The sequence below is a fragment of the Tachypleus tridentatus genome, chromosome 8 (genome assembly GCF_004210375.1).
Source record: "Tachypleus tridentatus isolate NWPU-2018 chromosome 8, ASM421037v1, whole genome shotgun sequence".
NCBI classification, from domain to species: Eukaryota; Metazoa; Arthropoda; class Merostomata; order Xiphosura; family Limulidae; genus Tachypleus; species Tachypleus tridentatus.
In genome coordinates, this window is record NC_134832.1 from 95,485,751 (window position 1) to 95,504,305 (window position 18,555).

The 18,555-nt window shown below is 33.2% G+C and overlaps 1 protein-coding gene across 8 annotated transcripts in view; it reads right to left on the reverse strand.

Moving 5' to 3' along the window:
• Positions 1-18,555, reverse strand: part of LOC143222987 (ral GTPase-activating protein subunit beta) — a 152,004-nt gene that overhangs the window by 99,305 nt on the left and 34,144 nt on the right. For all 8 annotated transcript variants that reach the window (XM_076450310.1, XM_076450312.1, XM_076450305.1 and 5 more), the window contains 2 exons: positions 8,448-8,573; positions 2,538-2,792 (listed from right to left, as the gene is read on the reverse strand). In XM_076450310.1, coding sequence (XP_076306425.1) covers positions 2,538-2,792; positions 8,448-8,573 — 381 coding nt within the window. The remainder of the gene's footprint in view (positions 1-2,537; positions 2,793-8,447; positions 8,574-18,555) is intronic.

The following is an 18,555-nucleotide window of genomic DNA, read 5'->3' on the forward strand; positions in this document are numbered from 1 at the left end:
TTACTTTTATTATACACATCTCACATGCAAAAAAATAATAATGAACACTAAAAATGAAATTCACTTAGCATTAGTGGTTCCTTTTGTTGGTATTCAATTTTAAATTTTCTTTAGAACAAGTTAGAAACAATTAAATTATATTTTGTATCATGAACAAATATGTCATACATGTAAATAAAGCTGTTTGTAAACAGAACACTTTCTGATTTGATAACAACAACTGAATGAGAAACTCATTTAGGGCACACTTACTGCACTACTTGAGTAATATGTAGCTGAGAACACAGTAGCAATTACATGAAAGGTTTGGTTTAGTTTGTTTTGAATTTTGCACAAAGCTACATGAGGGGTATCTGAGCTAGCTATCCCTAATTTATCAGTGGAAGACCAGGGGGAAGGCAACTAGTCATTCTGATATTCACAGTACTGTTTGGTGAAGCTTTCATATTCCAAAGTTTAGATCATGCAGAAAGAAAAAATAAATGAATATACTGAACAATTTAATTCAATAATTTGACAATAACTATGTATGAAGCTATGAACAGTCCCTGTAAAGCACATTTACAGTCATGACCAATAAAGTAGGTTGCAACATGTGGATCCTACTGGTAATGAATGTTATAATAAAAAAAAAAAAGTCAGTAATTGTAAAATTAACCAATGCAGCAGAATATTGTGAGGAAATAAAAACAATAAACATATACCCTTGAATTAATGTTCTTGAAATTTAGCAATACAGTTTGTTATTATATGATCTGTTTTATATTGTAATAAAAGCCTATCATACTGAAATAATTAGTTGTTCATGCAACATTCAAAATCCAGAGGTTCATTTCACTAACTTGTTCTTACATGACAGTACCATATATTGTCACATTTTTATAATGTAGAACAAGGTACTGGAATCATATCTTAATTTCAAAAGTATAATGTTTATTCACTTTATTCAACCATGCATGCAAAGGTTCATTAAAATAATAGTCATAATTAATTAAATGCTACAGTAACGGTAATACCTTATGCTAAAGTTATTACTGATTGAATACACAATCGTAATATCTCAATATCTGTTTAAACGTATATGACAAGAAACATCAAAGGTAAAGATGATCATGTCATGTATCAGGCAAGCAGTAGCCATGTCCATGTAGGGATGGCTCAGGTTGATCATTGAAATGATATTTAAAATATTTCCTCAATAGGTTATTAGGACTTCAAAAAATAAGTGTTTCCTTTTATAACTATAACTATGTAATGGCTGAGTTACAAGTTCTGGTAATGTTTGTAAATATCATAGAAAAATTTAAATTCTTGTTCTTTTTTCATGTGATTCTTTTTTATTATTATTACATGTTGACACAAAAACCAAAACAATGGTATTAACCAATTTCACTGAGATGACATAGTTTTAAACAGAGTATCCACTTTCATAAGTACTATTAATAGGTAGCAGTAATTTTAAAAAAGCACAATTCCAGTGTAAATAATGTTATCATTACTCCTTGAAGTTACCTTTCTTACAGAAGTTTACTTTACATAGCTTAGGTTTACTAAAACATTGTATTGAAAAACAAGCAAACTAGTAAAAAAAAAACCCTTTTCAAATGTAAAGATGGTTAATATCAATCATTCAAAAACAATGCAAACAAAATAATATAGGTGGCATTTGAATCCTCCTCACGTAATAGCACAGGCACAAATTAACATACTGCAACATACATAAACCACAATTGAGATTAATTTATCCTATTTTTGTCTGTTAACATTCTACATGCATTATGTGTCTGTGCCATTACGTAGGGATGATACAAATACCATCCCTACTTTTTGATTTGCACTGTTTTTGAAGGATCTACATAAGTCACCACTATATTTACTTCCTTTCCTTTGAAAAAGTTTTTCCTTATTTGTGTCCTATTGGCTCTAACAAAAATTGATAAGAATTTTTGAAATTTTAAATAAAATGGCATTATTTAAATAACCAACTTTAATTACAAATACAGTAATCATGGATACAAGTTCAAAAATTAAAATAAATATTACCTTGAGTAATTTCAAAAGATAAATTTAATTTTTGTTTAAAACATAACACTATTTACATTATGTTTACAGTTAGGAAACTGTATGTGACTACTGTACATATGTACTTGAATGAACTTTAAATGAACATGGAGTCTATCACAGAACCACAGGAACTATCCTTACTACACAAATGAACTTAAGAATATAATGAGAGGTATTGGTCAAAAATTAAGCACATAGCATATATAATGAGAAAATCTGAGCCAGACCAGTCAGTGATTTTCACAAGGATATGCACATAACTTAAAAATAAATTACTATTAAACTAGAAACAAAAAAAATTGTTTAATTATTTATTCTGCACTAAATAATTATTAAACTAACTATAAAATCAAGGAATTTATTAGCATATCACATTCTCTCTACTGAACCTTTTATTTAAGTTAGATTTCAAAATAATGCAATATTCATGAAGTGTACTTCACTTCATATTGAGAAAAATAAATATCACGTACTGTCAAAACTTCTACTTCTGACACCTAATTCTGAGCCAATCAAAGAAGCTTCAAAAAGCCATGCTCCAAAAAGATGTAATACAGAGTTACACTTTGGTCGAGAAGGTGATAGCTGAAGATGAAGAGAAGACAATGTTGGACCACTAGGGGTGTTTATGGGTGACAGATATTGGTTCTGTGGTTGCAGCTGTTGATTATGATGTCCTCCTCCAGTCTTTGATGAAAGCCCTGCCATTAGTCCTGACTTCTGTGCTCCTAAAAATATAAATAGTCATCTAAGGAACAAAGAACACTTATTTTTAAACTGTTTTACTCACCAACACAACCTTCAATAAACCTGAAAAGACCAACTATTATATAGACAAAACAATTAGTCAACCTATGAATATAAACTAAGCATACACACATCACAAAATAGTTCTTTTGTTCATGAAAAAGAACCACTAATGCTACCATATTACTTTGGAAATAAATAATAACAGAATTTGTTTTCAATGTGCATTATCAATAAAGATAAAAAACAGTGTGAGAAAAAAGAGCTTAGCAAGTTCAATTCTGTAACAGAAATAATGAACTATTCAATAATAAAAACCACTTAAAGAAACTGAGGATTGTGTAGAAACATGCATTCAGTGATAACTTTCAGTTTATCCACAAACAGAGAAAATTATGCATGTAAGAAAACAGATGTGAAGGATGAATTTATTTTAAAATTTTCTTTTGAAACTAAGAATTTAAAATTTATACAATAATAAAATATGAATTTTAAACCATATTTTGATAACAAATTTATTGAAGTAATATAATAATGCATTACTTAATGAAATTTTGAATGTAATTCTCTAAAACCACCTCATATGCACACACTGACCCCCACCTACACACATATGGTTAATAAGAAAATCTGTGACATTTATCTTATTCATCCAACCATCAAAGCTAATGTTATAATTTAGTTTAAAAATGACAAAAAAGGATAAATGTTTTGTTTTTTATTAATTTATACACTGAGTTATTTGTTCTGTACTCATCACCATGAGTATGAAAATCTAGCTCTTAAATTATAAACTTTCAGACTTACCACAAAACCTCTTACGGCTAATAGATTAAATAAACTACTTATGTCACAAGCTTCATCTAAGGAGAAGTTATTACCAAACTTTCACAGTTTCAGTAATTAGTAAGCAGCAGACCCTAAGATTAAGAATACTGTTGACAAAAATATTTTTACAAACCTAGATAAATTTCTGTCAGTTTTTTTACTGTTTTTTAATGTTATAATTTACAAAGTGGTGACTAAAGCAATCTACAAAATGTAATACCAAAAGAAATATTAAGCTGAAATTCCAAGATAAAAGTAAATATTTTTAATGTTTTTTCAAAACAATGTCTAACAAAAATTTCACAACATAAAATTTGACAATAAAAAAAAAATTAATTTTTCAAAGCCAACACTAGATACATTTTAGTCACTCTATATAAGTTTCATGCAATTTCGTTAAATGCTATAATTTTCCTATGCTAAAAATGTATTTCTGATGCCTTCTCTCAGATAAATAGCTATTCTTGTTCAGTGCTGTTCTCTCTTTGCAAAAAGAGAAACAAAAGAACTTGGACATGTCATAAGCCTTGAATTTACCACATCTGAAATTAACTGATTCTGATGCTTCTCTCATGCAAATCATTATGTGACAACCCTCCACCAATGAAAGTGCAACATGCTCTCTTGATGCATACGACTTCCTCTATTCATTTCTACTAAACTATCACTGAGTTTTGGCAGTTTTCAGCAGGGAAGAAGAGTGGGAAATGTGAGGGAAGGTAATTACCTGTCAGAAATACATTTTCAGTATATGAAAATTATAATTTCTGATATAGTAAGTTACTTTTCTCACATAATAGCTAGAATCATACATTGAACATGTGGAAGAAGCAACCTTTTTACTCATTTAATATAATTCCCACTGTAGTACATTATCTTTCCACATAAAAGTGGATATGATTAAAGGATGTGCCCCTACATGTAGAGTGGCTAGAGCATGACAGACTGTACATGGCAAGTCAACTACATCCAAAACATATGTCACTGGGAACCAACATCCACACACATATAGGAAAGAGGATCATACCATCAGTAAATTGACTAAAATCCAAAACTAGGCCACCAGATACTGACATCCAAGTGGGAGTGTGAAAAATAATCATATCAGCAACAAATCACCTACAAACCAAAACCAAGCCATCTGGTTTGAGTAAGAAAGAGAATCATACCATCTCACCTCAAGTTCATAAGAATGTAGGGAATCTCGTATCCCCCCTGATCTGTGAACAGGCACATGCTGTTGTGTCACAAAAATGGTAAAAAAATAAGTGACTGAACCAGAAATGCAACATCTGGCACTGAAAAGATGTCTATGTGATATAAACCATCTCACTCAATATATAATGACAAAAACTACCCCAAGTACAAGAATATTCTCAAAATATTAATTATCAAGGGATAGTTGAAGTGGAAGAACTGTAGTAATCTACAAGTACTTCTACAGTGATCCACTACAAGGATGGAGTAACAAGAGATGAAATGAGTGAAGTTTTTAAAAAAGAAACATCTGTAATATATGTGTGAGTACTTATGTTGATTGGTTCAATTCTAAATCCAAAACCCAGCCACTGGGAATCAACATCCATGTGGGGGTAGGAGCTGCAATTTTTACAGGTCACTCCAACATTACATAGTGGAGGATATATTGCCGCCCATGTCATTTGAATACCACCATCTTACTCTCAACTGAATGGTTTTATCATCATATATATATATATATATTACATGTATTTCATTATCATGCTCAGGGGGATGCCTCCATGGTCCATCACCCCAGTAGCTTAGAACTGAAAAGTGGTAAGGACTCTCAAACTGTTAGAATAAAAGGGAGGGAAAGTATAGTAAAGAATCCAGAGGAGCAATAACACTTGAGACAGTGCAAAGTGACCACAAAACCACATTTTAAGAATCAAACCATACTGATTTATTCAATACAAGGCATGGCATGGATGGACAGACACCCCATTCTGCTTTACTGAGGTAGTCCATGGGTGAGTACGATCTAGGAAGGGCAAACTTATGAAGTGAACCTATTGCGAGGATAAATCTAGAAGAGATCTTGCAGAACAGCCCATCTCTGAAGTGTGTATTGCATGGCCATTGAATTATGATTGCTATATAATCAAGGTCTTACAATAAGGCTTTTACTAGTTTAAGTATACCTGAAAAAGCACCACTTGTCACAGCATGGAATCTATAAAAATAAAAAAAGAGACAGAGAGAGGCAGATGCCCTTATAAATAAGAGGATTTTATTCTAAAACAACTCCAAAGGGCAAGGCATGAAACTGGGACCAAACCATGAGATGAAATAACCTAAAATATTGTCCCAAAAAATGGCAAGCAACAATGTGTAATATGGGCATACCCTATTATGTAGAAATAGCAAACCCAAGTATGATCAAAGACTACATATGGAAATGAAGAAGGCCCAGGAAGTGGTTGAGGTGGGACTGATCCATCCAGAATCCCAAACAGCATCAAGCATACAGGATGAAGGGAAAAAATCCACAGGTGGGACAGGCAAAAGTTAGAGAATTGCTAGATATGTAAAAAATAAAGATGACAATATCTCAAAATGAAACAAAAAAATTGAATATAGTATGGCAGATACCTCACCGGACACTAGATGCACAAGAAGAACAAGAAATAAACAAGGACTGGTATAGTAAAAAAATTTGACTGTTAGTCCCTATTAACAATGAATGGGAAACAAACAGCAGTGTCCCACCCATGAAGTTCCCAAAAAGAAAAGAGGCACATGTAGAGGGAAAGAATAGAAGATGGCAAATGGCAAACCCTTTGACATGGAGGGAAGAATGAGAAGGTATCCTACAAATGTCCCTAAATATAGGTGGAACACTTTAGAAAAAAAGTGGAAATAAACATTACTTATGGGAAAACTAGGTAGAGGAGAAAATGAATTAACAGAGATCTGAAGAATGTAAAACCAAAAAGAAAATCTGCCTGAGGGTAAGCTAAGGCAAAAAGAATTAAAACCAATATATATGGCAAAGTTTGCAAGTGCACAATCTCATAAGTGAAAAAAAACATCATAAAGAAACAATGTCAGGAAAAGGAAATATATTGTGACATGTCTAAAACAAACAAACAAAAACCCTAAGACTGAGTAGATTCTGCTGTATAGGCCTGGAATGTGATTCATCATAAGGTGAAGAAAAACTGAAATTCTGAGCTGTCTGAAATGTATTTAGCCATTATAGGAGGAAAGTAAGTAATACAAGGAGCAGGTAGAGCAAACTCCAACTCACAGGGGCTCACACAAACGAAATTAAAGGTAAAATGTATAAAGTATAAATTAAACAAAATGAATGGTAAGAAATGAATAGATACTTGTTAAGCTTAAAAATAGATGATGTTTAATATAATTAGTGATAATCATCAAGTAGAACAAATAAAGCAAAAATAATAACAAGTGTTAAGCCTAATCAAACAGTGCAAGACAAAGGATATCACTAAACTCTAAAATAAAAACCTTAATCTCAGAATAATTACAATATCATATGACATATCATATTACCTTGTGTTCTGAATATATGGGCACTTACACTACAACTTTAGTTCCCATGAGAATCACAACAGTTAGCTTGAATGAATTTGTAACAGGTCTTGTTGCATTGTTATAAAGCCAGAAAAAGTTTTAGAGTAAAAGGAAATTGGAATTTGTTAACTTCAGATGTGGGAGATTCAAGGTTTATGGCATGTGCAAAACTTTTAACAATGTGAGAAAAGGTATGTACCATATCAGAAATTTCTACTGTGAAAATGAAAAAATCATACAATATTGGTGATAGTGGGATAATAAATAACATATACAAGTACTATAAAATATTAAAATGAATGTTATCCATAACTTATGGCAGATTAATGTAGTTTAGCCAACTTTAACATTGATGTTAATATTTGAAAGTTAAAATTACAAAACATTAAAGTAGAAAGCAAAAATATTTCTGTTATCTTGAAATACATTTTTGAAGTACTTTATAACATTCCTGTTGTTGTATAATAGGTTATTTTACAGTTATCAAATTCTAATCCAGGCTTTGTTCCCCACCTCACAATAACAACCATTTCACCACTTTTTATTTTGTTAAATTTCTTATTCATAGATACAGGACTTTAATTTAATTGCAGAGGGCAAATAACTAGACTTAAAGAATATCAAAGAAATATTACCATAACAGGAACAATAAATCTATTGAAATATGTATCATCTGAAGCATTAAAAAAAACAGAAAACAAGGTGACTAAAAGACATTCAGCAAAACACAAAACAATGCATTCATTACACTAAAATGTAATAAACCTAAACTTTTTCTAAATAGTTTCCTTACAACCAAGTACTTTAATTAATAGGAATATTGCAGAAATTTTCACCAAAAGTCATTCATTCTGAATAAATTTAAATACAGTTTTACCAACTTACATTCTTTAAGACACTGGTTTTTAAGTTAGACCCTTTCTTATACTTGATCAGAAAATGTTGTAGAGCACTATAATGATCTAGCTGAATGGGGAAAGTCATTTTTTAATTTTTTAATTCATTGAATTACCAAGTACTTCTAATTTCTTGGACACAACAACAACGCTTTTAAAAATTAAATGCATGTAATTGTTTGGTACCTTTAAAAGAGTTCATTCCATGCAGCAGTTTTCAATTTGAAGTCCTTATAATGTTTAATAACTTAATATACCATACACTAAGCAATACGTTTTTACAATATATTATACAAACTAATTTTAATTAAGTGTAAGACAGAAAACAGTATTTATAATGAGACAATTCACCTTTGTTAGATGTAGCTGAAACTATGCTTTTAGTTATACTTCGCCTAGGATGTGGTGGAGTTGATGATGTTTGAGAATGACTAATAGCTGTCTGCAATTTATGCTCATTTTCTGGTTGAATTATGCCTGAAAAGCAAAATAATTTGAGCATGAAACAGTATTAAAAAACCAAATGTTTATCACTATAACTAGTATGAAATGGACCTTCTCAATACTAAGTAATTCAACAGTTCACATGTGAAAAAAAAACATTATCTAAATCAACAATTATCTTCGTACAAAAGAAAAATTAAGCAACTGAAGAAGAATTTAAATCAATCACTAACTGAAAAAATATCAAACAAAACTGGAAAACGTGGATAAATAATATAATTATGGTTTTTTATGTTGGAATATTGATAAAAACATCATAATGAAAGCAATGAAATATTTACAACCAAAGTTCATAAAAAAACAAGTTATTGTTAAATGTCTTAATCATATAAAACTGAGAAAAAACCTGTATGAACATTCTTCACATTATTGTGTAAAGCACAAGTATACTTAATAAAAAAAAATATCCTTTACTTACTATTATATTGTAATTAAAGAAAGTGAAGTGAGATGACAAACAATAAAATGCTCTTTTCATAATTAGCCACAAATAATAAAGATATCTCCTGTTGAGCCTTAAATGAATACTAATGTATCAGGTCACCCTATAAGTAATGTCATTTCTTGGGATAGGAAAAGTTTACATGCATATTTCTTGGCTAAATGAAGTTATATGGGATGACTTGGTAGCATTAAGTGTAAGCCAGTTCATTTCTTTACTAATTTTTGTTTTATCTATTTTAGAAGCCCCAAATATCATAAAGATGTCAGAGGAGCATATAAGACATATAATGTTTTACGAGTTCAGAAAAGGGAAAAGTGCTACCAATGCTACGCAAAGCGTTCAAAGATGTACAGCAATGACATTTTGGATGTGAGGAAGTGTCAAAGATGGTTCAATACATTTAGAACTGGTGACTGCAGTTTGACAGATGCAGCTCATACTGGGCACTCTGTTCAGTTTGATAACAACCTGCTTCTAGCAACTCTTGGGAAGGATTGTGCTGTAACTGTTAGAGAATTAGCCCAGAAACTCAATTCATCTCCTTCAACTGTCCATCAACATTTGCAACAACTTGGTAGAGTTTCAAAGTTGGAAACGAGGGTACCATGAGTTGTCAGCTGATAATATGAGAACAAGTAGGCATCTGCAAATTTTTTCACTTTTGTGAATTTCAAGCTTCATTTTCAAATTGCCTAGTGACTGGAAAGGAGAAATGAGTACTCTATCAAAATGTTAAGCCCTGCAAACAATGGGTTAGTGCAGGAGAACCAGCTACACCACAGCCAAAATCAAACCTGCACCCTAGGAAGATCTTGCTTAGTGTTTGGTGGGATAAAGGTGATGTAATACACTGAGTTGTTACAACAAAATCAGAAAATAACTGCTGAGAGATCAACTGAACACTGCATTAAAAAATGAAAAGGGAGACCTCCTTTGGTGAATCTGAAAGTTGTTGTTTTTCACCATGACAATGCATATCCACACACACTGCTGGGATCACTTCCAGAAAAACCGAAGAGCTTCACTGGGAGAAACTTCCCCATCCCCCTTATTCTCCTGATTTTGCTCCTTTAGATTACCACTTTTCAGGAGCTTGCATCATCATCTGAATAAAAATCACCTTACTTCTAGGAATGAGATAAAAATAGCCTTTCTACTTTTTTTTTTGTCTCAAAACCACCTGATGTTTATGTGTGATAGTGAAAATATCTTGAGATGTTGACAGACTAATATTGAAAGTGATGAAAAATACATAATTGATTGAAATTATTTGACTTCTTTTTTCTCCTTTAAAATCTAAGTGTTACAAACAACATTACCTATTGATGGCCTGATATGTACTCCAAAAAGTACATTGTAAAGCAGTTACTGGTTGCTTGTTTCAATTAGGTAACTTGCAAACTTCTGCATAATCTATAATATTCTCTCAGTAAAAACTGTTACTATTATATTTGAAACATGATGTTTTAATCTATTTTAGCTTCAAATTTGACAGACCTGCACTGTTAAAGTTACCAGTGTGTCCAGACCCTTCACTGCATTTGAATAACTTGATTGAAATGACAGTATGTTCCATAATATCTGACCACTGCACACAATAATGAAAACAATCACAAGTTTCTTCATACTTTTCCACAATTATTCTTTTAACCATGAAAGATGTGTGTATATATACACATAATTTACTTTTCTTAAAAACCTGTATATCTATATTATAACATTTAGTTTGTGTGTGTGTATATATATTATGTAACTTCTACACCACCAGACTCATTGACATTCAGTTAGTACAAAATGAATTACCTAGGTCCAGAGGTTGGCACCAAGGTAAAATTTTTCAACACACTTCTTGAGGAACTCAGAGATTTCCCTAAATCCCTTTCTTCTGAACTGTTGAACCACCAACTTCTACATGGTGCCAAACATATCTCAGCCCTGAGGTTTGTATGAAGGAAAATATTTTCACCCAACCCCTTAGGGAACCTGGGCATTTTGTGAAAACACTTTTACATGAATTCCTGAAAGAGGACTCCATATCTGACATTGATTTACATTAGAGCACATAAATAAGTAGACATACTAATTAATATTCCTAACTTAGTTAAACAAATAAAATTTTCATTAGGGGCAATTGTCGTTAAACTGAAAAAGTAAAGCATATTAGTTCCAAATTGTCAGTTCTGTGTCACTTAACTCCTCCTAAAGCACTGGTTAGAATAACTTCTAAATAATATCAAATGAATCAACTCAATCCATAGGTTTGCACAAAGGTACATATTTCCTTACACTCCTTGGAGAACCTGAAGATTTCTCAAAAACCTCTTCTTCTGAACTTCTAAGAGGTGCCAAATGAATCGCCTTAGCCCCAAGAATTGCACAAAGGTAAAAACCTTTCAACCAAACCCTTATATAAACTAGGTATTTTGTGAAAATTAACATTTTCTTAAATCAAAGAGGTATTTTCAATAATACTTTCCTCCTCTCATACTACAACTATTACTCATCTGCCAGGGTTTTCTTCCTTTGCCCATCAAAGCATTAGTAAAATGTTTTCTCACTTGTTCCAGTCTTTAGTTCTCCACTTAATTACCCTTGGTAATATCTGTTTTGTGACACCGTCCACCTTCATCAATGTGCCCTCTATCCTTGTAATGTATATAAGTACCTCACTCAGATAACATAATCATTTCTTGAGACTGACCCAATCTGCAGTTTCTAACAATAGCTCTTAGTGAAGAGGAAAAGCAGGAAAGTGTGAAAAAAGATAAATATTGTTCAAAATACATTTTTGATTTAAGAAACTATTAACTTCCAAAACATACATCCTTTTTCTCACATTCAGCTAGAATCCTACATTGATAAGGTGGAGGGGCTGGCAAGGGCATTATCCATAAACAACAGTTCTGCATTGATTATGGGTGGGTCAATAGAAGATTAGTATCTTAGTGAAGGAACTGCACTACATCCAAAACAGGTATACTCTTCCCCAGAACTAATCCATGCACTGTGAGTAGAATTTGACATGATCTGTCATCACTACTAGCAGGCCCAAATAGGTAGCCAAGGTTACAATGTTTAGAGTTGGAATTATAAGGCCATAGTTCCTAAATCACATGCTGGTAGACAGGGTATTTGGACCACAAAAAATATACTTGGAAGTAGATCCCAACCTGAAGATATAGAGAGATGCATATCAAGCAGTCAGAATAACAACACAAAGATAATGAACATCAAAATGGACAAACTCTCTTCTCAACCTAAAGAAGTCCAAAAGGCGACACCCCAAATTTGGAATGACAGGATCTTGTATGCCATGCTCAATCAGAGTAAACAAAACTCATCCAGTCTAGAATTATGAACAGTTATCCTCACTCCAGTCTAGAATTATGAACAGTTATCCTCACTCCCCAGCTGTCAACAAGGTAAATTTCACTTGTTCCCAAAATCATGGGGAAGATGTGGAATAAACTGTGCTCAACTAAGAACCCAGGATGGGACCACTGTGTGTTCATAATTATGAAGAGAAAATGAACCTTCTTTCATGATCAACATACGAAAGCAACATTGATCAAAAATAAAGGCAATGCTCAGCTCAACCTGATAGCCAAGCATCAAATCTGAACTGGAATGATAAGTAGATTCCCAAACAAGTTGATGCCTCTCTTACCAACATGTGAGGGAAAAAAAAAACAGCCAGGATCCTGGAAAGGAGGGCCTCCATCTTTTCCCTCTTCTCCAAGAGTAGAGAAAATTAACTTGTGCATTGGGGAGTCCTGAGGAACAATGTTCTGAAAACAGTGCAATAGATGAATCAAGTGACCTACTTTTTTAAAAGCAATCTGATCCTATTTTTATTCAATCCAATAATTAGCTGGGCTAGGCAGGATCCTCTTATGCTTTACTCATGGTAGTCCATGAGTGGTGGTCTAGCAAAGTATAGTAATGTTCAATGAACAAAACTACTTGCATATAAATAGCTTAAGTATGGGCAATCCCATATCACCAGTTCTAGCCAACATTTTCATCACACAGACTGAATCTCCAGCAACCAGTTCAGCCTTAAACCCACCAATACACTAGTACAGATACGCTGAAGATACAATTGTTGGATTCACATCTACAGAGCACAGATTTAGTTTTTCAACCACAATAGCTCCATACATCCCAACATTAAGTTCACCTATGAACATGAGAAAACCAACCAAATAGCATTTCTCAACCTCACAATTTAAAACAGAACTCCACAGAAAAATCACTCATATTGGACTATACATTCCCTGGGACTCAGCACATGAAACAAAACTATACTCACCTGATAAAATTTACCATGAAATCAACCAAATAAAACAACATTTCATCAACATCAACAAATTTACTTCAAACTGTTGAAAAACATTATACACACCCACCTAGACCAACAACATAGGAAACAACATACAAACTATAATAAATTCATATACATGTAAAAACGGTGGGTATTGGTTGAGAAAATTCTATGTAGAGGAGCAAACAACGTTTTGACCTTCTTCGGTCATCGTCAGGTTCACAAAGAAAGAAAGAAGTAACTGACCGATAGCTGACCACATGTTTGAAGGGGGTTGTGTAACTAAGTGTAGGAATGTAGAGGGTGTGCTTAGATGTTTGATTATATTTATTAATATAGATATAAAGGTGTCCTTTTGTATTGGTTTATTTTGGGCTTGAGTTGTTGTATAAGTAAGGCTTCTTTAATTTTGCATTTGTTTGTATTTCTTTCTCTGTTTAGTATTTGGGTGTTTTTTTATGGTTATGTTGTGTTTATTTGACTTGCAGTGTTCAAAAACATGTGAAGGTGGCTTTTTATGTTCTTTGAATCTGGTTTCCATTTTTCTACTTGTTTCTCCAATGTAGAAGTCGTGGCTGTTATCACATTGCATTTTGTAAATAAATGTTGGTATGGTGTTTGTCAGTGTAGTTCTTAGATAGTATAGACCTCAGTTTTGTCCCTGGTTTTTGAATAAATTCGGTATTAACTGGGATGTCATATTTTGTTGCTAGTTTGCCAATTGTTGGTTATTTTCCTGCTGATGTCAGGAATATATGGTATGCAGCAGTATATGGTTTTGTGATTTTTTAATTCATGAGATATATTTACTTTTGTTGGTTGATTTTGCTTTCTGTCTAAATGTGTGCATATAATGTTTTCTATGGTTTGTGGAGAAAACTTATTGATGTTGATGAAGTATTGTTTTATTTTGTCTAATTTGTCGTTAATTGTACCTAGCAAACACAGTTTTATGGCTGTGTTTATTTGGTTTCTTAGTATGTTGAGTTTTTGCTTTGTTTCATGTGCTGAGTCCCAAGGAATGTATAGTCCAGTATGAATGATATTTTGGCAGATTTCTGTTTTAAATTGTGTATCAGTTCTTGTAATTTTGAAGTTAAGAAATGATATTTGATTGCTTTCTTCCTGTTCATATGTGAAGTTAATGTTGGGATGTACAGAGTTAATGTGATTGAAGAAATTAAGTGTGTGTTCTGTAAATGTGAATCCTGCAATCGTGTCATCTACATATCTGTACCAGTATAGTGGTGGATGTAATGCTGTGTTAATTGCTTGTGTTTCAGCTTATGTCATAAAAATATTGGCTAGAACTGGTGATACTGGATTGCTCATGCTTAGGCCATTTGTTTGTATATAGTTGTGGTTGTTTAATATGAAGTTTGTCTTCATCAGGGTGAATTCTATGAGGGTTGCTAATTGGTTGCTGGAAATGTCTATTGATGGGTTAGGGTCTTGGGTATAGAGTTCTAAGGCTATCTTGCAGGCTTCGGCATTTGGGACTTCTGTAAAGAGAGATATAACATCAAAGCTGGCCATTAAGGCTTTATGATTAAGGTTAGACTTGAAATTACAAAAACCAATACACAATTTAAAACAGAAAGAACACAAAAAGTCACTTTCACATGTTTTTGAACACTGCAAATCAAATAAACACAACATAACCATAAAATACACCAAAATATTAAATAAAGAAACAAACACAAACAAATGCAAAATAAAAGAAGCCTTCTTATACAACTCAAGCCCAAAATAAATCAATACTAAGGAGCACCTTTATACCAATATTAATAAATATAATCAAACATCTAAGCACAGCCTCTACATTCCTACACTCAATTACACAACCCCTTCAAACACGTGGTCAGCTATCAGTCAGTTATCTCTTTCTTTCTTTGTGAAACTGACGATGACTGAAGAAGGTCGAAACATTGTTTGCTCCTCTACACAGAATTTTCTCAACCCATACCAGCCATTTTTACATATATATTTTTCTCTACAAGTGGGTTTTCTCATCATCATGAATAACAATAAATTCAAAGAAACAACAAACTGTAAAACTTTACAATGCTGCACATTATATTTTCCAGTTATTAGCAAAAAAATAACCAACATATGGAAAAAACAACAAAACATAACATTCCAGTAAACACTAAATTTATTCAAAAACCAGTTATAAATCTAAAATCCATACCATGTAAAAAACTACACTGAGAAACATTATACCAAAATTATTAATAAAATACAATGCAATAACTGCTACAACTCCTATATCAAAGAAACAAGCAGAAAAAGGAAAACCAGATTCAAAGAACACAAGACAACATTTTCACACATTTTTGAACACTGCAAATCAAATAAGCCCAAAATAACCATAGAAAATACCAACATACTAAGTAGGGTAACAAATACAAATGCAAAATTAAAGAAGCCCTACTTATACAACAATTCAAACCAACATTAAACCAATATAAAGGAATACCTTTTTACCAATATTAATTGATAGCCTAACATCTAACTGCAATGCCCTCTACAATCTCATATCCATTCATACTCCTGACCCTAAGACGTGTTCACCAACATTTAGCTACAAACTCTCTTTGTTAACCTCAATAAGACCTAAGAAGGTCAAAACACTGTTCTTTATTTTATTTATATTAGTTTTAATACACATACCAGCCATCTTTAGAATATATTTTTACTTCAAGTGGGTTTCTTGTTATCAAGAAAGTATAGTAATGCTGTCTGGTCTCCCTCTAGATGGTCTCATGGAATACCTCACTTCTACAGAGACTGTTGCAACCTAAATAAAGTATGTTGCACTGATGGCTGTTAGTGTAGATTTGCTTTGATAAAAGCACACTTACCTAAGCAACATTCACCATAAAATGGCATCCTGCAAAAAATAAATAAGTGAACCTGGAGAGTAAAGAGAAGATGAGATTAGTAATGAATATAGTCACACCTCCTTATAATCTAACCGATGTGTTTACTATAGCTACCAGAGGTACTCAAAACCTTCAGAGGAAGAGCTTTCCAGATCATGTAAGTAGCATGAGATAAACATATTGAGGGAGGTACATCTACCAAGCCCATAGAATGTCCTCCAGTCCATAAATAAAATTGGCTGCAAGAGGCACAGAAATGTGGCAAATCTGATGAGATATAACTCACAAATGTCTCCTTATCTCCAAAGACAGCCCAGAATAAGTGATATTTTTGTATCAGCCTCATCAAGGTAACTGGGGATAAATATCAAGAAACCAAATGATCCCACAAAATAATAAAAGTCATTGTGTAGCTCCTCAAAAGGTATTAGTGTAGACAATATAACACTTCAAGGTCCTCATTGAACATAACAAATGACTGAGATCTGATCAGAGGTAAAAAATAGCAATCGTATGAATCAGTGAAAATGATTTATCCCCTTCCCTAGATGACAGCATCTAGATAAGGATCTGTTTAGGTATAGAAGAATGTAGGCAGAATGATAAAGCATCCTGTGCACATGCAGTGTAAACAAATTCTCACCAGCAGCTTGCAGGTCAGTAGCAACAAAAAATAAACTAAGGGAAAGAGGATACATGGCAAATGAGGCTAAGGGTAGCTCAAATGGATGTCAAGAAAGAACATGTAATACCACATATATGGATCCCAGTTAGGTAACTGAAAAGATCATTTAGTATGAAAGTCCAAAAATGACTTGAAGAGCTTGAAAATACTGAAGTATCAAATAGTTTCTGTCTCTTCAAGTACCTAAAGGTAGTTGATAATGCTACCATACATAAGGTAATTGTGAAAGATAATAAACCCTTCTCAAAGAGTCAGGTCAAAAATAAGCTATAGTTGGCACTTCTAGATGAAAGTGCGTTCAACTTCCTCGTAATACAACACTGTCAATATGTACATCATTTTCGTTGATAAATGTCCATTGTGGAACTATGAGGATATTGAGACAGATACATGGCAACCTTAAAACAACATAGAAAGAACCATATAACCTCCTTCATGCATGAAGCTGGAGCTCTGGAATGACTGGGTGTAGGATGTTGGATTGTGGTTGCCCAAACAGAGGTAGTCAAAGAGGAAGCAGGAAACCTGGGCATTTCTGAAGGTACCACAGAATCATAAACCAGGCTTGAGCCAGATAATCCAGTGCTAACTACAGGCCATGACAAGAGGTTGAATAAAGCATAGCTAAGACTCTGAGTATCATGTGAATCAGTGCAAATGTATAGAGATAAAATCCCATCCAGTCCCAACTGAATGCTCCTCTTGCCAATGTGCAAGGGTGAGGTACCAGAAACCAAAATGCTAGTAGTTGAGTGTTCCAGTGAATGACAGACACAGAGTATCTGTGTCCAAAATGGAGCATGAATCCAACAGAAAAAAAAAGAGAGAATCCAGTTGGGTAAAATAAATTTACTGCTACCAAATTAATCACCCCATGAACATGGCATGTTAGTAGGATGATATTATTGGAGTGGGCCCAATAAAAAAAGATCCTGTGTTCAAAAACAGTGTTCAAACAAGCAATATGAGGCACTACCATGGAAGTATTGGAGTGAAGCACGACAATTTTTCCCCCTCAATAAATCTATGTTCCTAAAAGATAAAGAACTAACCACACAGTAACAGCCAGACTTCTTGATCTATAATAAGGAAACCAATGAGAGTTAGCTGATTCCAACTGAGAATCATGTTGAGAAAAAGACACCCAGAGTTGGATGACATATTAGGTTGGAGTGAGAACAGATATCTCAGCTCTAATAAATAAGCCTGTCTTGGTTGCTTCTGAAGGAAGAACTTAAATGTGACATTCCCCAACTGATGAAATGATAAAAGCAGTAACCAGTCATCCATACAATGGTGTATGCACATACCTAAGAATGGAGATGACACAAGAAAGCTTGTGCAATTCATTAGTACATGTGGTGCTGAAACTAGTCTGAAGAGTAAAGTCCTGAACTGCAGCACCTGACCCTTGTGTAGAAATGTGGATAGTGGTGGAATGACTCTGCTACAAGAGCATGCTTATACATTGAAGATGGTCATCTACAGTCCTGGAAAAAAATGCCAATGCAGAGTGAGGAATGACTCTATCATGAACTTTGTAAAATCTATGAACTGATTTATACAAAAAAGAGGTACAACAAACAGTGCAAATAACTCTGTCTGGAAGCCAGGTG